Genomic DNA, 23,078 nt, shown 5'->3' on the forward strand with positions numbered 1-23,078 from the left:
GCAACAAACCAAACCTGCCGCCACAATAATATTATGAATTGCATTTGAGGTCAGTTCCAAATAATGACAATTTATGCCTCACAATAATTTCAACTTCATTGAAGTGCTTCAAATGGCCAAAATTACCAATTTTTGTATATAAACCAAACGAGTGACAATTTTAGATATCATTCACTTCAATTACCAATCAGTGATAACAACACTCAACCCAAACTTTCAAAATGTTCAGATTTGTAAGTGTTTTGTTGAAGAATCGTGGAAATTTCATTAAAAAAAAAAAAAAAAAAACATGTTGTCCTTTATTTGGTTGTTTTTAGGTATCCTTGTTCGCTTTGTTGGCCGTTGCTGCCGCTTCTACCGGTTATGTGGCTGAGACCCATGTTGTCCAACCTGTGGTCACCAAGGTGGCCCATGCCGTACCCTCTGCAGTATCCCATCAAAGCTTCACCCAAGTCCACAACAAAGCTCACATCGTTACCCCTGTGGTAAAGACTGTTGCCGCCCCTGTTGTTCACACCACCTATGCTGCCGCACCTGTCGTTAAAACTGTTGCCACCCCTGTTGTGCACACCTACTCTGCCCCCGTTGTTAAGACTGTAGCTGCTGCTCCCGTGGTCCACACCTACTCGGCCCCTGTGGTCAAGACCGTAGCCACCCCTGTTGTCCACACCTACTCTGCCCCAGTTGTTAAGCATGTTGCTGCCCCTGTTGTTCACACCTATGCTGCTCCCGTTGTCAAGACTGTTGCCAGCCCTGTTGTCCACACCTACGCTGCTCCCGTTGTCAAATCTTTTGTTTCCTCACCCATTGTGCCTGTTGCCAAATCTGTCTATGTCCATTAAATTGAGAAGTTGGATTGAATGATCGACTTTTGTTATGTTTTGATAATTTTAACTAAAATAAATTAAAAAAAAAAAAACAATAACTAAAAATTTTTTTAAAAGCACTGAAAAGATATTTTTCATCCTCCTACGAAATAGGGCTAGGGAATTCGTTGCGAAAAAGACTATGGTAGCTGTGTATTCCAACCTGATTAGTTTTCCGCGTGATTGCCACGACCTTAAACAATGAGAAACCTCCTTTCAGTAAAAATCCTGGCTGTGTTACTGGACAGGAAATCGAACTTCAAATCCAACATTTTGGAAAGGGCAAGCAAGGCAACTCTTGCCCTATACACCTGCAAGAGAGTCATTGCCAAAATTGGGGGTTTAGACCGCGTGTCATGCATTGGGTTTATACTGCAGTTGTCAGACCTGTAATGCTATATGGTGTTGTGGTCTGGTGGACGTCGCTTCAAAAATCAACCTACTGCTCAATATTTAACCGGAACCAAAGGATTGCTTGTTTATGCATCACAGCCACACTGAGGACGAGACCATCTGATGCACTGAATTTAATGCTGCATCTTATGCCTCTGGACATTGTCGCTAGCCAAACTGCAGAGGCCATTGCCGTGAGGTTAAGGGAGCTTTTTGATTAGTCATGTGGCGGCTACAGACACTGTGTTATCCTTGATACAATATCCGTTGTTTCATGTAGTGTGGATTACACCCTACCTGAGCCGCTTTTTGATAAAAAGTACTGTACCACCATTCCTGATAGAACCGATTTAGATTACGATATCCCTGGTAGAAGAAGATAGAAGTTACATAGACTTTTATACGGATGGTTCCAAACTAAACGACCACGTGGCCTCTAAAGATCTAAAACTGGTCATATAGAAAAGGTTACCCGATTACTGCAGTGTGTATCAAGCGCAGATCCTTGCAATTAAGGAAGTGGTGGAATGGCTAAGATATAAAATAAAATAAGATGTGACGATTGGCGACGATTGACGACGATTGGCATAAATATCTTCTCAGACAGCCAGGCTGCCATTAAATCCCTGGAGAACGTATTTCTGAACACAAAAACCGCCCTCGACTGCCGCAGATTTCTCAACGAGATGGCTGAACAGTTTAAAATCCGCCAGGCCTGAAGGACAATGAATGATCGATGGTCACAAAGAGCGGGCTGTGATCTTTCCAAAACTATGTGGCCTAATCTAGACTTGAAGAGGTCTATTGCCTTGCTGTCACTGGCTAGAACAGATGTCTCAGTCATTGTGTCCGTCATGACACAATCACTAACTAATCGGAAAACATGCTGACAGACTGAAGGTTGCCAGCAACGACTTTTGCAGAACCTGTGAGGACATCGAAGAAGAAAAGACTTTAAAACACCTTCTGTGTGTGTGTCCCGCTCTGGCAGTCAGAAGGAGTTCTACTTTAGGTTCTCATTTCTTTGAGAACCTGTCTGATTTAACGGATGTGAACATTCGCGAGTTTTGAGCTTTTTAAAGCGATCTGGATGGTTCAACGGTAGGACCTAGAAGGCATCTTCCTTCTTCAGTTCCTGTGGTATCACAATGGACGAAAACGTTCAAGTGAGCCTGATGGCAGACTGCCCCTTAAACTTAACCTAACCTAACCTTTCAACATTTCGGCCGCTTTTTCACGAATAAGTGCTTCAATGTCGTCTTCCAATGCGTCAATTGAAGCGGGCTTGTCTGTATAAACATGAGCTTTAACATAGCCCCACACAAAATAGTCTAAAGGCGTAAAATCGCACGATCTACGCGGTCTATTGACCGGTGCCGAACGTGAAATATAATATTTACCGAACTTTCCTCTCAAGTTCATTGTTACGCGTACTGTGTCATGTGGCACCATCCTGTTGAAACCTCTTGCATTTCGGGCCAACAAAAAGCTGGATATCATCTCACGGTAGCGCTCACCATTCACAATTACGTTACGATTCGCATCATCTTTGAAGAAGTACGGTCCAATGGTGCCACCAACCCATGAACTACACCAAACTGTGGCATTTTCTGGAGGCATTGGAAGCTCTTGCAATGCTTCTGGCTGACCTTCACACCAAATTCGATAATTCTGCTTATTTACGTACCCATTGAGCCAAAAATGAGCTGCGTAGTAAAATGGAAGAAGCGCGCGGCGAACTTTCGTAATAGGGCACATATTTTGATAATAAAATTCAATAATTTGCAAGCGTTGTTCGTTTGTAAGACGATTCATGATTAAATTATAGACCAAACTGAAGATGTTTGACAGTGAAACTAGCTTTACGCGTTTGACCGCTATCGTGATTTCGACAGGACATGGCTAGATCAACTCAGAACGTCGAGGCGATAAAGAATGATTGGAAAACGGTTATTGGTGGTCTCAGCTGCCCATACCATAATTTGAGATGAAAAATTAATTTCTTATTTTATTCTTATACTATCCCATCCTTATCCTTATCCTTAACCCTATCCTTATCCTTAACCTTATCCTTATCCTTATTCTTATCCTTATCCTTATCCTTATCCTTATCCTTATCCTTATCCTTATCCTTATCCTTATCCTTATCCTTATCCTTATCCTTATCCTTATCCTTATCCTTATCCTTATCCTTATCCTTATCCTTATCCTTATCCTTATACTTATACTTATACTTATCCTTATCCTTATCCTTATCCTTATCCTTATCCTTATCCTTATCCTTATCCTTATCCTTATCCTTATCCTTATCCTTATCCTTATCCTTATCCTTATCCTTATCCTTATCCTTATCCTTATCCTTATCCTTATCCTTATCCTTATCCTTATCCTTATCCTTATCCTTATCCTTATCCTTATCCTTATCCTTATCCTTATCCTTATCCTTATCCTTATCCTTATCCTTATCCTTATCCTTATCCTTATCCTTATCCTTATCCTTATCCTTATCCTTATCCTTATCCTTATCCTTATCCTTATCCTTATCCTTATCCTTATCCTTATCCTTATCCTTATCCTTATCCTTATCCTTATCCTTATCCTTATCCTTATCCTTATCCTTATCCTTATCCTTATCCTTAATCCTTATCCTTATCCTTATCCTTATCCTTATCCTTATCCTTATCCTTATCCTTATCCTTATCCTTATCCTTATCCTTATCCTTATCCTTATCCTTATCCTTATCCTTATCCTTATCCTTATCCTTATCCTTATCCTTATCCTTATCCTTATCCTTATCCTTATCCTTATCCTATCTTTATCTTTATCCTATCCTTATTCTATCCTTATCCTATCCTCATCCTATCCTTATCCTATACTTATCATATTATTATCCTATCCTTATCCAAGCACAGGATGGTGGTGTGCTAATTTCGTCATTCCGTTGGTAACACATTGTAATATTGATCTGAGGCCCAACAAGGTGTATATATATATTCTGGATCGTATTAACATTCATAGTCGATTTGGCCAAGTCCATCCGTCTGATGGTCGAAAGCACTCTAAACTTCTGTTGTGACTTCCAACATCCGTGCCATGTACGGTCCAATCCCAATTAGACAACTCGATCCCCTAGAAGATGCAATTTTTTAGATAGTATTTTGTTATGACTTTTAAAAACTGTGCCAAGTACGGTCCAAATCGGTAAATAACCTGATATAGCTCCCATATAAACCGATCTTCCGATTTGAATTCTCGAGCCACTGTAGGCCGTAATTTTTGTCCGATTTGGCTGAAATTTTGCACATAGTGTTCTGTAATGACTCTCAACAACTGTGTCAAGTACTGTATAAATCGGTCTATAACCAAACCACCGTAGCGCAGAGGTTAGCATGTCCGCCTATGATGCTGAACACCTGGGTTCGAATCCTGGCGAGACCATCAGAAAAAATTTTCAACATTTGTGAGGTACTATGCCATGTAAATCTTCTCTCCAAAGAGGTGTCGCACTGCGGCACGCCGTTGGGACTCGACTATAAAATTTGGGGCCCTTATCATTGAGCTTAAACTTGAATCGGACTGCACTCATTGATATGTGAAAAGTTTGCCCCTATTCCTTAGTGGAATGTTCGTGGCTAAATTTGCATTTTGCTTAACTAGATATAGGTCCCATTTTTAAGCAGAATTCATGGTGGTGGGTTCCCAATATTCGGCCCGGCCGAACTTAACACGCTTTTACTTGTTTTTAAATAATTTCTTTTATTTTCGCATATTTACTACTAAAACTCAAAATTCAAAACTATATCACATTTGTTACAATTTTAAGCTATTTGCCTTGTTAATGATGAATGGCATAAGCAGCGGGGGCAATAGTTTTAACAACTGGAGCTGTATGAACTATGGGAGCCGAGTGCACAAAGGCAGAATGTACAACTGGAACAGAGTGTACTGAAGGAATGGCAGCAGTATAGGTATGATGAACAACAGGTTCGATGGTCTTAACTAGTGGAGCAGCATGAACGGTGGTCTTCACAACTGGGGTAATAACAGGTGTAATGACAGCCTTATTGTGGACACGGGTAAAACTTTGATGTGATACAGCCGAAGGTGCGCTATGGACCACAGCACCGACTTTAGTGAGAACGGGTTCCTGGATTACATGGTGGGTTTCAATTAAACCAGCATTGGCAGCGACCAAACAGGCGAGGGCAATGAGGGTGATCTTTAAAGGAAGATAAAAGAAAAGAAATTAGATGAACAATTAAGTAAAAAATTTGAAAAAAAATTAAAAAAAAGATATAAAAAATTAAGTAAAATAGCAATAAAAAATAAAATAATTTTTTTTATGAAAAAATTAAATATTTTTTTATAAACATATAAAATATTTTTTTTTTATAAAAATATTAAATATTTTTTTTTTATAAAAATATTAAATATTTTTTTTTATACAAATGTAAAATATTTTTTTTTTATAAAAATATAATTTTTTTTTTTTTATAAAAATATTAAATATTTTTTTTTTATAAAAATATTAAATATTTTTTTTATAAAAATATTAAATATTTTTTTTTTATAAAAATATTAAATATTTTTTTTTTGTAAAAATATAAAATATTTTTTTTTTATAAAAATATAAAATATTTTTTTTATAACAATATAAAATACTTTTTTTTATAAAAATATTAAATATATTTTTTTTGTAAATATATAAAATATTTTTTTTTTTATAAAAATATTAAATTTTTTTTTTTATAAAAATATTAAATATTTTTTTTTTATAAAAATATAAAATATTTTTTTTTATAAAAATATAAAATACTTTTTTTTATAAAAATATTAAATATATTTTTTTTGTAAAAATATAAAATATTTTTTTTTATAAAAATATTAAATATTTTTTTTTTAGAAAAATATTTATTTTTTTATAAAAATATAAATTTTTTTTTTATAAAATATTTATTTTTTTTATGAAATTATTATATATTTTTTTTATAAAAATATATAATATTTTTTTTTATAAAAATATTAAATATTTTTTTTTATAAAAATATTAAATATTTTTATAAAAAAAATATTCAATATTTTTTTTATAAAAATATTAAATATTTTTTTTTATAAAAATATTAAATATTTTTTTTTTAATAAAAATATAAAATATTTTTTTTTATTAAAATATTAAATATTTTTTTTTAATAAAAATAATAAATATTTTTTTTTTATAAAATATTAAACATTTTTTTTTATAAAAATATTAAACTTTTTTTTTAAATATAAAATATTTTTTAAAAAAAATATTAAATATTTTTTTTTTTAAAAAATTTTAATTATTTTTTTTACAAAAATATTAAATATTTTTTTTTTTAAAATATTGAATATTTTTTTTATAAAAATATTAAATATTTTTTTTATAAAAATATTAAATATTTTTTTTATAAAAATATTAAATATTTTTTTTATTAAAATAATAAATATTTTTTTTATAAAAATACTAAACTTTTTTTTTAATATAAAATATTTTTTTTTATGAAAATATTAAAATTTTTTTTTAGAAAAATATTAAATATTTTTTTTTTTTTGTAAAAATATAAAATATTTTTTTTTTATAAAAATACTAAACTTTTTTTTTAATTATAAATTTTTTTTTTATGAAAATATTAAATTTTTTTTTATAAAAATATTAAATATTTTTTTTTATAAAAATATTAAATATTTTTTTTATAAAAATATTAAATATTTTTTTTTTATAAAAATATTAAATATTGTTTTTTTTTATAAAAACATTAAATATTTTTTTTTATAAAAATATAAAATATTTTTTTTTTATAAAAATATAAAATATTTTTTTTTATAATATAAAATATTTGTTTCTAAGTTTAGTTGTGTTTTGGCTCTTCAGTATCTGGTTAAGCTTAAGACTATACATACGATTTTGAACATTATTTTTGGGGATTTTGTCTTTCTTGTCTAAAAGTTCACGAGAAACTGTTATTGTCCATAGCCATCCAAACGAATTTTATACCAAATTGTGAATGTTTAGGCAAAACCGCAAGAAGAGAAGTGGAAGAATTATTCTTAATTGCCATAGCAAGTTCACCAAAAACAAATCGAAGACAAATTTACTCACAATCAACTTTATTTAGTCTTCCCCAATTATTTGGCTCTTTTTTTCTCTCCTTTAATTTTGGTTGCTCTGCCATTAAAGTGGCGACCTTCATGTGGCACTAGGCATTAATCTTTTAAGGAGTTTTTTCTCTGTTTGTGTTTGGGTTTACAAACCTCTCATCGCTGTCCCATAAAATGTCTTAATCATGTTTCGTGTACGCAAGTTTGTGGCGCTAACTTAACAACGTTTTAGACACCTTTTTTTGTTTTTTTTTTTTTTTTTTTTTTTTTTTTGGGAATTGTTTATCGTCATAGGTAGAGAAGTGTTACGAAATCTCTTTTTGATTGGCATTTAATTGATGAAGGTTGTGATTTTCGAATATTATTCTTTTTAATTGGATTTTAGGCTGTGGTGCTTGTTTTGTAAAGCATTTGTCTTGCTATAAGAATTGTTTTAATCAATTATAGGGCCCTTAGATAATCAAAGGTGTATGATGATCCAAAATTATTTTTGAAAATTAAATAAACAAGTTTAAAGAAATAAAATGCTCATATTGATACGTGTAACTATGCTATCGTCGTCATAAAGCACATACAGCTCGTGTTTCATACGTCGCCTATATTCTCCATCAATGCAAACTGGTCCATATATTTTACGAAGAATCTTTCTCTCAAATACTCCAAGCACTGGCTCATCTGCTTTCACAAGTACCCAAGCCTCAGAACCATGTAACAACAAACACGTGTAGTATGAGTGTCTTGTATAGTGTAATCTTCGTCTGTCGAGAGGGGGCCTTGTTTCTAAGCTGCTAACTTAGTCCAAAGTAGCATCTGTTTGACAGTATTATTCTTCGCTTAATCTCAAAACTGATGTCTATCGTTTCGGTTACGGCGGTGCCGAGATAGATAAAGTCACTGACTATCTCAAAGTTGTGGTTCCCAACTTTCTCCATTTTCAATAACTGCTCGGTTGTACAAGGTATTGTGGGAGTTGAAACCATCGATTTCGGTTTATCTCCATTTACTGCCAGACGCATTTTCACTGACTCTCTTTCGATTCTTTCAAAGGCTGCAGTTACTACTCCGGGTGACCGACCTATGATATCGATATCGTCGGCATAGGCGACTGGCATGTGTTCTCTTGTGATTAGTGTGCCATATCTATTCACACCTGCATCTCGTATAATCTTCTCCAGCAGGATATTAAAGTGATCACACGATAGGCTGTCTCCTTGTCTGAAAACTCGTTTGGTATTGAATGATTCGGATAGATTCCTACCTATTTTTACTGAGGATCGCGTATCAGCAAGTGTCATCCTGCTGAGTCTTATTAAATTTTCAGGGATACCCAACTCAGACATGGCTTGAAATACCTTTAAACGTAAAGGAGTATCGAAAGCGGCTTTGTAGTCAACAAAGAGGTGGTAGGTGTTGATTTGTCCTTCTCGTGTCTTTTCCAGGATTTGGCGCAGTGTAAATATCTGTTCTAGGGTGGATTTACGAGGTCTAAAGCCGCATTGATATGGCCCAATTATCTCATTGACTTTAGGTTTTAATCTTTCACACAGTACGCTCGAGAGGATCTTGTATGCGATGGGGGAGGAGACTTATTTTGTAGTTGGCACATTCCGTCTTGTCTCCTTTCTTGTGTACGGGAGATAGTATGCTGAGGTTCCAATCATCCGGTATGCGTTCTTCTAGCCAGATTGTGCAGATAAGCTGATGCATACTCCCTATCAGCGTGTCGCCTCCGGTCTTAAATAGTTAAGTGGGTAACCCTTCGGCACCTGCGGCCTTATTGTTCTTTAGTCGGGTCCCTGCTACTTGGACCTCATTCTGACTAGGATGTAAACATTCTATACCATCATCATTGATTCGTTCTGCGGTATCATCTTCGCCGCCAACGTCGGACACTAGCAGTTGGGTAAAATGTTCTTTCCATAACGTCAGCATGCTATCTGTGTCAATTTACTGTGTAAGGTGGTGAAACAGAAAATTTGTCTACATGGCAGCTATATCTTTATATAGTCCAATCTCCATCATATTCGGGGAGAATATGTAAGGGTCTAATACAAATCATTGTTCGCATTTTATGGGCCCAAGAACTTAAATCGGGAGATCGGCATAAATGGCGGCTATATGTAAATAAAGACCTATTTGAACCATATAGTGCACGGATATGAAAAAACCTAACATAGCTCACTATGTCCAAATTTAGTGAAATCTAACAATAAAAAAAATGCAAATTAGCCTATGAACATTCCATTAAGGTACTATGGCAAACGTCTCACATATCAGTGCTGGCCGATTCAAGGTCAAGCTCAACGATAAGGGAATTCCTTTTTTTAGCCCATTTCGAACGGCGTGCCGCAGTGCTACACCTCTTTGAGGAGAAGCTTTTACATGGCATAGTACCTCATAAATGTCGCCAGCATTAGGAGAGCAAAAAACACCGCTGAAATTTTTTGTCTGATGGCACAGTGTAATGTGTTAGGCTCTTCAACACCCGTGTTCAAAATGGCCTTGATCTGTCTATATTTGGATATAGCTGCCATATATACCGATCTCTCGATTTAAGGTCTTGGACAGATAATAGGGGCATTTAATGTGCGATTTGAGCAGGGAGGCCACCACAGCGCAGAGGTTAGCAAGACCGCCTATTACTCTGAACGCTTTCGAATCCTGGCAAGAATATCGAATAAAATTAAAGCGGTGATTATCCTCTCTTAAAGCTGGCACTAATTGAGAGGTACCATGTCATGCATGGTCATTTTAAAAATTCCCAAAAAAAAAACTCCCTTATCATTGAGTCTAAACTTGAATCGGAAAGCACTCATTGATGGGTGAGAAGTTTGCCCCTGCTTGGTTCCTGGGCAAATTTTTTCTCTACTCCCAAATGCCTTACTTTTAAATCCTATATTACCGTATTGGTAAATATTTCCGGTTAAGGGGGTATTTCGGGGATGGCCACTTGGCCATTAAAGTCAATATAAGATACGTGCTCTAGTTTCGTAAACATTTTAATTGAGCCCCATAATGGCATAATCGGTAAATATGTTGTGTTTGAGGGTGGGGTCGATCCCAGGGTCCTTGTCCCGAAAATGAATATCAATTTACCGTAAAGCAATTAATTTCCACGCCAAATAGCTATAATAGGGAGGAATTTTGTGGTGGGGCGGCTCCCCAAACACATGACTCTATGTTGTCGTGATTGGTCTATGTATCCATTTGGCGGGTTTTGGGCGGCACCCGACCCCAACAATAGAAACCATATTTTGTTTTTGGTGACGGTGAGAAATGCCTTTAATTTGAGCCCCATATTGCCATGGTCGGCTGGGGCGGCCACCGGTACTTTGCTCTGAAAATAGATATCAAATTCGTTCTTTACTCCTAAACACAGTTGATTTGAGCTCCATATTGCTATAGTCGGAAATGAAGTTCAGTTTAGGGGGTGATTAGGGGCGTACCCCCAAAGAATAAAAGAATATTATGTGCAAAATTTCAGCTAAATTGGACAAAAATTGCGGCTTGTAAGAACTCAAGAAGTCAAATTGGTATATCGGTTTATATGGGAGCTATATCAGGTTCTTGACCGATGTGAACCGTACTCAGCACAGTTGTTGGAAGTCATAACAGAACACCACGTGCAAAATTTCAGCCAAATCGGATGAAAATTGAGGCTTACATGAGTTCAAGAAGTTTAATCGGGAGGTCGGTTTATATGGGAGCTATATCAGGTTCTTGACCGATTTAAACAGTACTTGACATGGGTGTTGGAAGTCATAACAGAACATTATGTGCCAAATTTCAGCCAAATCGTACAAAAATTGCGGCTTTGAGGGGCTCAAGAAGTCAAATCGGGAGATCGGTCTATATGGGAGCTATATCAGGTTATTTACCGATTTGGACCGTACTTGGCACAGTTGTTGGAGGTCATAAAAGAACATTATTTGCCAAATTTCAGCTAAATCGGACAAAAATTACGGCTTCCAGGGGCTCAAGAACTCAAATCGGGAGATCGGTCTATATGGGAGCTATATCAGGTTCTTGACCGATTTAGACCGTATTTGTCACAATTGTTGGAAGTCATAAGAGAACATTATGTGCCAAATTTCAGCCAAATCGGACAAAAATTGCAGCTTCCAGGGGCTCAAGAAGTCAAATCGGGAGATCGGTTTATATGGAGGCTATATCAGGTCCTTGATCGATTTGGACCGTACTTGGAACAGTTGTTGGAAATCATAAGAGAACACTATGCACAAAATTTCAGCCAAATCGGATGAAAATTGAGGCTTCCAAGAGTTCAAGAAGTTTAATCGGGAGGTCGGTTTATATGGGAGCTATATCAGGTTCTTGACCGATTTGGATCGTATTTGTCACAATTGTTGGAAGTCATAAGAGAACATTATGTGCCAAATTTCAGCCAAATCGGACAAAAATTGCAGCTTCCAGGGGCTCAAGAAGTAAAATCGGGAGATCGGTTGATATGGGAGCTATATCAGGTTCTTGACCGATTTAGACCGTATTTGTCACAATTGTTGGAAGTCATAAGAGAACATTATGTGCCAAATTTCAGCCAAATCGGACAAAAATTGCAGCTTCCAGGGGCTCAAGAAGTCAAATCGGGAGATCGGTTGATATGGGAGCTATATCAGGTTATTTACCGATTTGGACCGTACTTGGAACAGTTGTTGGAAGTCATAAGAGAACACTATGCACAAAATTTCAGGCAAATCGGATGAAAATTGAGGCTTCCCAGGGCTCAAGAAGTTCAATCAGGAGATCGGTTTACATGGGGCTATATCAGGTTCTTGACCGATTTGGACAGTACTCGACACGAATGCTGGAAGTCATAACAGAACACCACGTGCAAAATTTCAGCCTAATCGGGAGATCGGTTTATATGGAAGCTATATCCAAATCTGAACCGATATTTCCCATTTGTAATCCCCAAAGACCTACATCAATAAGAAGTATCTGAGCAAATTTTCAAGCGGCTAGCTCTACTCGTTCGACCGCTATCGCGATTTCGATAGACAGAAGGACGGACGGACGGGAGGTCATGGCTAGTTCGAATCAGAATTCAGAGACGATCAAGAATGTATATACTTTATGGGGTCCTAGATCAATATTTCAAGGTGTTACGAATGGAATGACTAGATTAGTATACCCCCATCCTATGGTGGTGGGTATAAAAAGCTTACATTTTGGACAAACCCTCATCACTGTTCGTAATCTGCACAAAATGCAAAGAATGATATATCTAATTAAAGCTCATTTGACCCTTTACTTTTGCCTTCATGACAGTCTCTTTAATCCAAAGGCCCTTAGCTTGTAACCAACTCTTAAACATATCCAAGAGTGGCAATGCTGTCACAACATCCAAGAAAAAAAAAACACCCAAAAATGCCCAATCACTTCTGGACAGGTTCAGATTTCAGGTTTGTGTTTCCCATTTACGTATGCTGCCAAATGAATTGTTCCGGCTACTGTGATTTAAATCTAAAAGACAAAAAACGAAACAACAAAAAAAAGTGACAATTACAAGCAAACCACAGCTACAATGGATTTCGAAAAACAAGAAGTTATCGATCGTTCAACTTCAAGTTAATTCCTAAGTTGGTAGAGGGAGTTGTCCATTCATAAGCATGCCCTTAAAAAATCAATCAAATGTGCAACCCAGAATAAGTATAAAAACTTTTGGTGGCTGGCAAGAATTTATCAGTTTCAGTTGAGACTTCATCATAGAATCACCTAACAAGAAAATGTTCAAATTCGTAAGTTCTAGGCTGAGAAGAACAAAGATAGAGTAAGGTTTAACAAATTTTACCCTCTTCAGGTTGCCTTCTTTGCCTGCGTTTCCATGGCCTTGGCTGCCCCTGGCTTGGTTGCCGAACACCACACCGTTGTACAGGAGCCCGTCTTGGCCAAAGTAGGCACTGTGGTCCACAGTGCCCCCTCTGCTGTCTCTCATCAAAGTTTTACTCGCGTCCACAACAAGGCTGTCATTGAACCCGTTGTGGCACCTGTTGTCAAGACCACTGTCCACGCTGCCCCCCTTGTGCCTGTTGTAAAGACTGTGGAGCCTGTTGTACCTGTGGTCAAGACCGTTGAACCTGTAGTGCCTGTGGTCAAGACCGTTGAACATGTGGTGCCCGTTGTAAAGACAGTTGCTGCCGCCCCCGTCGTCCATACTGTAGCTGCCGCCCCTGTAGTCCACACTGTGGCTGCTGCCCCCGTTGTTCAAACCTATCATGCCGCTCCCGTCGTCAGCCATGCCGTTTCCCACCAATCCCATGTTCAAGTTCATTCCAATGCCGCCCTTGTTGCTCCTGCTGTTGTCCATGCTGCCACACCCGTTGTCCACTCTGTGCCCCTTGTCCACTCCGTTCCCGTTGCCCATGTGGTCCATCATTAAAGCGTTCCCTAGCTAATTTTATGTTTTAAATAAAATTTTATGTTAAATGTTGCGAAAATAACACATGGCCTAATTAATTATTCCGTATGCAGTTTCCTTATGGCAAATGCGTGTTCTATCCACATTGGAAATTCAGTGCGTAGTATTACTGATTGGTTATTGTCTATGGAATGCATAATTTTTAGCTTTTTTTTTTGCAAAATTATAATAAGTCGCAAAATTTTCGCAGTGCGTCTTTAAGAAAAATGAAAAACTACGACCTAATGGTAAAAGACTAAATGCGGGCTATGTATTGGGTTGCCCAAAAAGTAATTGCGGATTTTTCATATAGTCGGCGTTGACAAATTTTTTCACAGCTTGTGACTCTGTTATTACATTCTTTCTTCTGTCAGTTATCAGCTGTTACTTTAGCTGGCTTTAGAAAAAAAGTGTAAAAAAAGTATATCTGATTAAAGTTCATTCTAAGTTTCATTAAAAATGCATTTACTTTCTTTTAAAAAATCCGCAATTACTTTTTGGGCAACCCAATAGCTGTCATGTATAGACGATTTGGTTCTTCCTTTTTGAACCTGGTGTTTGCGAAAGTAGTTAAAATTGATAAAAATGGGGTTTGAGCTCTAGAGCTTAGCTGTACCAGTAAAATATTTGTTGGTAGTTTTTGACGTTAGGTTGAGAAAGAATTTAGGCCCTACCATACTGTTAACTGCGGAAATTGTAAGAATACTTTGCCTCCACCTTTACATGATACGTATCTGAGAAAGTCCCTACCACAGAGCGGCGTTTTGGTATGTCAAGATCTCACTGCACATTCAAACGCTAAAATACGGAATCCACACTGAGCAGCGTTTTGGTATTTCAAGATCTCACTCCACAATCTATCCACACTGAGACTCCAGAGTTGCTCACTGACCGACTGATAACCCAAGAGCATTACTGTGCTACACGATGTTGGAACTTAGTGAATTTGTTTGTAGGAGGCCAGAGTGGTGCAGAGGTTAGCAAGACCGCCTATGACGCCGAAAGCCTGGGTTCAAATCTCGGCGTGAAAAAAAATCTGCTTCAGATATCCCTTACAAATGCTGGCGATATTTGTAAGGTATACAGTCATGTTAAAATTTCTCTAACAAGTGGTGTCACGGTGTGGCACACCGTTCGAACTCGGCATAAAAACAAAACTTGAAAAGGATTGCACTCTCTGATGTAAGAGAAGTACGGCTGTATCTTAATGGAATGTTCATGGAAAAATATGTATGAAATGGTTTGTAACACCTTCTCCTTTGCCCTCTCCTTAGGGGAAGAGGTAAAATAGAGTACAAAGCTTCCCTTTTTTTCGTAAATTATACTAAAACCACATTTTCCTTCGGTAAAGTATACTAAAATTACACTTTTTATGGTAAAGTATACTCAAATTACACTTTTCTTTGGTAAAAAGTATTAAAACTACACTTTTCTTTGGAAATGCGCACTAAAAGTACCCTTTTTTGGGAAAGTGTACTAAAACTACTGATTCTTTTGTGAAAGGTACGAAAAATACTCATTCCTTTGGGAATGAGTATTAAAAATAGTCTTTCTTTTTGGGCATGGGTACTAAAAGTATGGTTTATTCTCCAAAAGGGTACTAAAAGTATTGTTTCTTCTCGAAAAGTGCACTAAAAGTATCGTTTCCCTTGGGAAAGGGTATTCAAAGTATTTTTTTCTTTGGAAAAAGGTAAAATATGTACGCCCTTCTGTGGAAGTTGGTCCAAAAAGTACCCTTTCCTATGGGCAAGTGTAAAAAGTGTGTAGTGTAAAGTGAAAGAGTACTAAAACTACCCCTTCCTGTGCGGAAGTGTACTAAAACAACCGTCTACTGTAGGAAAGGAGACCCTTTCCTGTGAAAAATTGGTTTAAAAGTACCCTGTTAAAAGTTACTGTGAAAAGGTGTACTAAAAGTACCCCTTCCTGTGGAAAAGCGTACTTAAAGTATCCTTCTCTGTGGGATAGTGTACTAAAAGTACCCTTACCTGTGGGAAAGTGTACTAAAACTACACTTTCCAGTAGGAAATTGTACTAAAAGAACCCTTTGTTGTAGGAAGTGTACTGAAAGTACCCTTTTCTGTGGTAAAGTGTGCTTAAAGTACATTTCCTGTAGAAAAATGTGTTAAAGTACCCCTTCCTGTGCGAAAATGTGCTAAAATTACTCTTTCCTGTGGGAAAGTGTACTAAAACTACCCTTTCCTATGGCAAAGTGTTCAAAAACATCCCTTTTATGTGGGAAAAGTTACTAAACCAACCCTTTCCTGTGGGAAAATGTTCTAAAACCTCCCATTCTCTGTGGGAAAATGTTCTAAAGCTTCCCTTCTCTGTGGGAAAGTGTACTAAAATTACCCTTTCCTGTGGAAAAGTATACTTTAACTTTCTAAAACTTCCCTTCTCTGTGGGAAAGTGTACTAAAACTACCATTTCTTATAGGATAGTCTACTTAAAATACCCTTTCCTTTGGGAAAGTGTACTAAAACTATTTTCCTGTGAGAAAGTGTACCAAAACTACCCATTTCAATAGGAGAGTGTACTTAAAATATCCTTTCCTTTGGAAATGTGTACTAATACTACCCTTTCCTGTGGTAGAGTGTACTTAAACTAGTATACTAGTATAGAAGTACTACCCTTTCCTGCGAAAAAGTGTACAAAACTACCCTCTTCTGTGAGTAAGTGTACTAAAACTACCCTTTCCTTGACAAAAGTGTACTAAACTACCAATTTCCTTGAAAAAGGGTACTTTAATTTCGTATATATAAAACTACCTTAAATGGTATCAAAATTACACTAGAGGGTACTTAATCTATCCTAAAGGGTACTAAAACTACCCTAGAGGGTACTAAAACTACCCTAGAGGGTAATAAGACTACCCTAGAGGGTGCTAAAACTACCCCAGATGATTTTAAAACTAGCCTAGAGCGTACCAAAACAACAGTAAAGGGTACCAAACTACCCTAAATAATACTAAAACTACACTAAAGAGTAAAAGAACTACGCTTTCCTGTGAGAAAGGGTACCAAAACTACCCTCTTCTGTGAGTAAGTGTACTAAAACTACCCTTTCCTCGACAAAAGTGTACTAGACTACCAATTTCCTTGAAAAAAGGGTACTTTAATTTTGTATATATAAAACTACCTTAAATGGTATCAAAATTACACCAGAGGGTACTTAATCTATCCTAAAGGGTACTAAAACTACCCTAGAAGGTACTACAACTACCCTAGAGGGTAACAAGGCTACCCTAGAGGGTGCTAAAACTACCCTAGATGGTTTTAAAACTACCCTAGAGCGTACCCAAATAACAGTAAAGGGTGCTAAACTACCCTAAATAGTACAAAAACTACACTAAAGAGTACCAAAACTACCCTAAAAGGCACTCAAACTACCCTAAAGGGTACTAAAGCAACCCTAAAGAGCACTACAACGTTCTTATAGGGTAATGAAATTACCCCAAAAGGATACTAAAACTATCCTAGAGAGTATTGAAACTACCCTAAAGGGTACTGAAACTACCCTATAGGGTACTGAAATTACCCTAGAGGGTACTGAAACTACCCTAGCGGGTACTAAAACTACCCTAGAGTGTACTAAAACTTCCCAAGAAGCTACTAAAACTACCCTATAGGATACTTCAACTATCCTAGAGGCTACTAACACTACCCTTAAGGGTACTCAAACTACTTAAACCTCCCTAAAGGGTACTACAGCAACCCTAAAGAGTATTAAAACTTTCCTAAAGGGTACTAAAACCACCTTAAAGGGCACTAAAACTACCTTAATGGGTGCTAAAGTAATCCTAAAGAACATTTAAATTACCCCCCTGGGGTAATACAACTACCCTACAGGATACTAAATCTGTATCCTGTAGGGTTGTTATATTACAATATACCCTAGAGGGTACTAAAACTACCCTAGAGTGTACTAAAACTACCCAAAAGGGTACTTAAGCTTATCTAGAGGATACTAGAGGCTATGAATACTACCCTAGAGGGTTCTAAAACTACCCTTGAGTGTACTAAAACTATCCAAAAGGGTGTTAAAGCTACCCTAGAGGCTGCTAGAGGGTATTAAAACTACCCTACAGGATACCAAGACAACAGTAAAGGGTACTTAACTATTCTAAATACTTCTAAAGGGTACTAAAACTTCTCTAAATAGTACTAAAACTATACTAAAGGTTACTAAAACTACCCTAAAGGGTACTTAAACTAACCTAAAGGGTATTAAAACTACCCTAAAGGGTACTAAAACTATCCAATAGGGTACTTAAATCACCCAAAAGGATACTAAAGCAACCGTAAAGAGTACTAAAACTTTCCTAAAGGGTACTTAATCTACCCTAAGGATACTAAACCACCCTAAATGGTAAAAAAACTATCCTTAAGAGTTTATAAACCGTTTCCTTCGAAAAAGTACGATTTTTATACGCTCCACCATAGAATGCAAACAAATACAAATTTACCTATGAACATTCCACTGAGGAATAGCCACAAACATCTCACATACTAATGGACGCTAACTGATTCAAGTTTAAGCTCAAGGGCAAGGGGCCTCCTTTTCTATAGCCAAGTCCCAACGGCATGTCTCAGTGCGACACCTTTTGGGCGAGAAGTTCTTATATGGCATTGCACCTCCCAGCATGAAAAATACTTTATACCGTCCCCCATACAATGAGGGGTATACTTGTTTCGTCATTCCATTTGTAACATATCGAAATATTCATCTGAGATCCAACAAAGTATGTTTATATATGCTTGATCGTCTAGACATTCTAAGTCGATTTAGCAATGTCCGTCCGCCTGCCTCTCAAAAGCTTGCTATATTTCGAAGAAATAATGCTAGGCACTTGAAACTTTCCATTTATGCTTCCTATTTGTGTAGGTCGGTTGGGATTGTATTGGGTTGCCCAAAAAGTAATTGCGGATTTTTTAAAAGAAAGTAAATGCATTTTTAATAAAACTTAGAATGAACTTTAATCAAATATACTTTTTTTACACTTTTTTTCTAAAGCAAGCTAAACGTAACAGCTGATAACTGACAGAAGAAAGAATGCAATTACAGAGTCATAAGCTGTGAAAAAATTTGTCAACGCCGACTATATGAAAAATCCGCAATTACTTTTTGGGCAAGCCAATATATGGGTCATATCAGTCCATGTTTTGACACAGCTCTCTCTCTGGGATTTCAGACATGGTGTCAAAGAGAAAGATGCTCAGTATGCTTTGTCATTTCATCATGAATAGACTTACTAACGAGCAACGCTTGCAAATCATTGAATTTTATTACCAAAATCAGTGTTCGGTTCGAAATGTGTTCATTCACCGTAACGTTGCGTCCAACAGCATCTTTGAAAAAATACGGTCCAATGATTCCACCAGCGTACAAACCACACCAAACAGTGCATTTTTCGGGATGCATGGGCAGTTCTTGAACGGCTTCTGGTTGCTCTTCACTCCAAATGCGGCAATTTTGCTTATTTACGTAGCCATTCAACCAGAAATGAGCCTCATCGCTGAACAAAATTTGTCAAAATTTGAACACATTTCGAACCGAACACTGATTTTGGTAATAAAATTCAATGATTTGCAAGCGTTGCTCGTTAGTAAGTCTATTCATGATGAAATGTCAAAGCATACTGAGCATCTTTCTCTTTGACACCATGTCTGAAATCCCACGTGATCTGTCAAATACTAATGCATGAAAATCCTAACCTCAAAAAAATCACCCTTTACAAAATTTCCCATGAACAGTTCATTAAGAAACAGGGGAACTTCTCTCATATCAAGGACTGCAGTCCGATTAAAGTTGAAGCTCAATGATAAGGGGCCTCCTTTTTTATGCCGAATTCGAACGGCGTGCCGCATAGCGACACCACTTGGTAGAGATAAAGGGGATAAACACCACTGACAATTTTGTCGAAGTGCACGCCTGGATTTGAGCCCCGTCGTGAACTTCGACAACTGCGCCACGGTGCGCCTTTTGACGGCGCATTTCTTATCCGATTTGGCTGAACTTTTGTATGAGGTGTTTTGTTATGACTTCCAACAACTGTGCCGAGTATTATCCCATTTGGCTGAAATTTTGCACAAAGTCTTTTGTTTCGATTTGCAACAAATTTGCCTGGTATGGTCCAAATCGGTTCATAATTTGATATAGCTCCCATATAAACCGATCTCTCTTTTACATTTCTTGAGCCTATAGAGGGCGCAATGGTTATCTGGTTTAGCTGAAATTTTTGTATTAGGTGTTGTGTTATGACTTAAAACAAATCTCAATCGCATAATAACTTGGTATGGCTTCCATATAAACCGATCTCGGATCTTGACTTCTTGAGCCCCTAGAGTGCACAATTTTTATCCGATTTGGCTGAAACTTGGTTTCGACTTCCAACAATCTTGGCAAGTATGTTCCAAATCGGTTCACAACCGGATATAGCTCCAAATAAACCGATCTCGCTTTTTTGCTACTAAGGCCTCCTATAGGGAGCAATGCTTATCTGATTTGGATGAAATTTTGCTCAATGGCTTCCACTATGGTCTCCAACATCCAAACCAAGTATGGTCCATAACCTGATATAGTTTTAATAGCATGGCGATTTTTATCCATTATACTTTGTTTGCCTATAGAGAGATATCGGGCAAAGAACTTGACAAATGCGATCCATGGTTGAGGGTATATAAGATTCGATCCGGCCGATTTTAGCGGGCTTTTACTAGTTTTACCTCTGTATCTCTAGAGAAGTGCAATAAACACACATACATTAAAAATGCTACGATTTTTCCATTACAACAACATCTCGAATAGTTTTCCTTTATTTACTATTACAATAAAAACAATGGCGTTAAATTTAAGAGGACCTTTTATAGTAAAAAAAAAAAATTCTTAACCGAAGTGTACAACAGGGGCAGCAGCAGCATAGGTGTGAAGAACTGGAGCAGCATAGGTTTTAACAACTGGTGCAGCATAGGTCTTAACTACTGGTGCAGCGGCATAAGTGTGGACCACGGGTGAAGCAATTGTTTTAACAACAGGAGCAGCAGCAGCATAGGTATGAACCACAGGAGCTGCAGCATAAGTCTTCAACACTGGAGCAGCGGCATAGGTGTGGACTACGGGTGAGGCCAAAGTTTTAACCACTGGGGCTGAGTACACAGCAGGCTGGACAATAGAATGGGTTTGAGCCACAAAACCGGGGGCAGCTTGGGCGACAGCCAACAAAGCCAAGAAGGGAGCCTGGGTGATAAAAATATTTTTTTTTACTTTGCCATTGGAAATGCGCTCCTTTTTTTTAAGGATAATTTTACTTACGAATTTGAACATTTTCGAGAGTTGGGTGGTTGGTTAGATTTGGAATGTTTGCAATAAACTGATAATGTCTGTGGAATATGTCATTGCTTTTATATGGTTGATATGAACAAGAGCTGTCTTTTACTTCCTTCTTCGTTTAGTTAATTTTGGCATTTGTGACCGGTTTACTTAGTACCTCAAGATTATTTAGTGCGTAGCAAGTCTTTTGTCAATCGTTTGCGAGCAGTAATGGGATTTGTTGTTTGTTTTGTTTTCCTAGAACTGAGCATATCCTTTAATATGCTCCTTGCCATGAGGGGTATACTTCCTTTTGTCTGTGGGTTTTCTAACATTTTTCAGTTGGACTTTTGTGTTGGCATACACAAGTGCAGCAAATTATTCAACATAATGATTATGTTGAGTGATGCCTTCATTCATTCAAAGCAGAATACCACAGGTCACGCATGCAATGATTTTTTTGAAATTGAAACCTGGGTAAAAATGTCATAGTTTTTAGGCAGACATAATTCAAAATAAGATTAACAATAGACTTGGTAGGCACTAAAGTATCTTGGCTATGCTAAGCAAACCGGTCGCAAGTGTCAAAACTAAATAATTCGACGAGGAAGTTGAAGACTGCTCTAGTTCATGTCAATCATATAAAAGCGCTGATATATTCCACAGACATTATCAGTTCACTGCAAACTATCCAAATTCAAACAACCAACAAAAATGTTCAAATTCGTAAGTTGTCCTTAAAATTTAGGAATTATTTATTTAACTTAAAATCATGTAAATCCATTGATTGTCTTCAGGTTATCCTTTTGGGTTTCTTGGCTGCTGCTCAAGCTGCTCCCGGTTTGGTGTCTCAAACCCATTCCATTGTCCAGCCTGCTGTGTACTCGGCGCCATTGGTTAAAACTTTGGCCACACCCGTAGTCCATACCTATGCCGCTGCCCCTGTGCTAAAGACTTATGCCGCTGCTCCTGTGGTTCATACCTATGCTGCTGCTCCTGTTGTTAAAACCATTGCTTCACCCGTGGTCCATACTTATGCCGCTGCACCAGTAGTTAAAACCTATGCTGCTCCAGTTGTTCACACCTATGCTGCTGCCCCTGTCGTACACTTGGGTTAAGACCTGTCTTGTAGCCAATAGAAGTTCCCATATTTAAATTGCCATTGTTTTTGTTGTAATAGTAAATGAAGGAAAATAAAGGAAATGTTGTAAGGGAAAATGATTTGAAGTGGTTGTTAACTTATTTTAATATATAACAAGTAAAAGCGTGCTAAGTTCGGATGGGCCGAATCGTGGGAACCCAGCGCCATGGATGCTGCTAAAAATTTTGACAAAATAGATTAGGTTGAAGTTGAAACTTCTGTTAAACCAGTAAAAATTTAAGCTTCTAGGAACCGAACAAGGATGATTGAGAGACCGGCTTACATGGGAGCTATATCAGGTTATAGACTGATTTGAACCGTACTTGGCACAGTTGTTGGAAGACATAAGAGAACGCTATGTACAGAATATCAGCCACATCGGACGAAAATTGCGGCTTGTAAGGGCTGAAGAAGTCAAATGGGTTTATATGGGAGTTATATCAGTTTAAAGACCTATTTGGACTGTACTAGGCACAGTTGTTGAAAGTCATAACAGAATACCGCATGCAAAATTTCGTCCAAATCGGACGAAAATTGCGACTTGTAAGAGCTCAAGAAATCAAATCGGGAGATCGGTTTATATGGGAGCTATATCAGGTTATAGACCGATTTGGACCGTACTTGTCTCAGTTGTTGGAAGTCGTAACAGAACATCGCATGCAAAATTTCAGCCAAATCGGACGAAAATTGCGGCTTGTAAGGGCTCAAGACGTCAAATCGGGAGATCGGTTTATATGGGAGCTATATCAGGTTATAGACCGATTTGGACCGTACTTGTTTCAGTTGCTGGAAGTCTTAACAGAATACTGCATGCAAAATTTCATCCAAATCGGACTA

General features: G+C 37.2%; 4 protein-coding genes across 4 annotated transcripts; 2 read left to right on the forward strand and 2 right to left on the reverse strand.

The window, feature by feature from the left end:
- Positions 1-221: 221 nt before the first annotated feature.
- On the forward strand, positions 222-842 carry LOC106095217 (pupal cuticle protein G1A-like). The gene is made up of 2 exons (XM_013262459.2): positions 222-233; positions 318-842. Exons 1-2 carry the CDS (start codon positions 222-224, stop codon positions 840-842), a joined length of 537 nt encoding a protein of 178 aa, XP_013117913.2.
- Positions 843-5,095: 4,253 nt separating this feature from the next.
- Positions 5,096-12,712, reverse strand: LOC106095216 (uncharacterized). Its single transcript, XM_059368900.1, has 2 exons — positions 12,650-12,712; positions 5,096-5,479 (listed from the first exon to the last, which is right to left on the reverse strand). The coding sequence occupies exons 1-2, from the start codon at positions 12,710-12,712 to the stop codon at positions 5,096-5,098; spliced, it is 447 nt and encodes a 148-aa protein (XP_059224883.1).
- A 364-nt stretch (positions 12,713-13,076) lies between these two features.
- LOC106095218 (cuticle protein LPCP-23-like) lies at positions 13,077-22,267 on the forward strand. The gene is made up of 5 exons (XM_059368907.1): positions 13,077-13,136; positions 13,199-13,762; positions 20,827-20,910; positions 21,443-21,577; positions 21,898-22,267. Exons 1-5 carry the CDS (start codon positions 13,125-13,127, stop codon positions 22,216-22,218), a joined length of 1,116 nt encoding a protein of 371 aa, XP_059224890.1. The 5' UTR covers positions 13,077-13,124; the 3' UTR covers positions 22,219-22,267.
- LOC106095230 (pupal cuticle protein G1A-like) lies at positions 20,653-21,162 on the reverse strand. The gene is made up of 2 exons (XM_013262471.2): positions 21,104-21,162; positions 20,653-21,028 (listed from the first exon to the last, which is right to left on the reverse strand). Exons 1-2 carry the CDS (start codon positions 21,113-21,115, stop codon positions 20,678-20,680), a joined length of 363 nt encoding a protein of 120 aa, XP_013117925.1. The 5' UTR covers positions 21,116-21,162; the 3' UTR covers positions 20,653-20,677.
- Positions 22,268-23,078: the final 811 nt, after the last annotated feature.

The sequence above is a fragment of the Stomoxys calcitrans genome, chromosome 1, assembly GCF_963082655.1.
Source record: "Stomoxys calcitrans chromosome 1, idStoCalc2.1, whole genome shotgun sequence".
Classification (NCBI taxonomy): Eukaryota; Metazoa; Arthropoda; class Insecta; order Diptera; family Muscidae; genus Stomoxys; species Stomoxys calcitrans.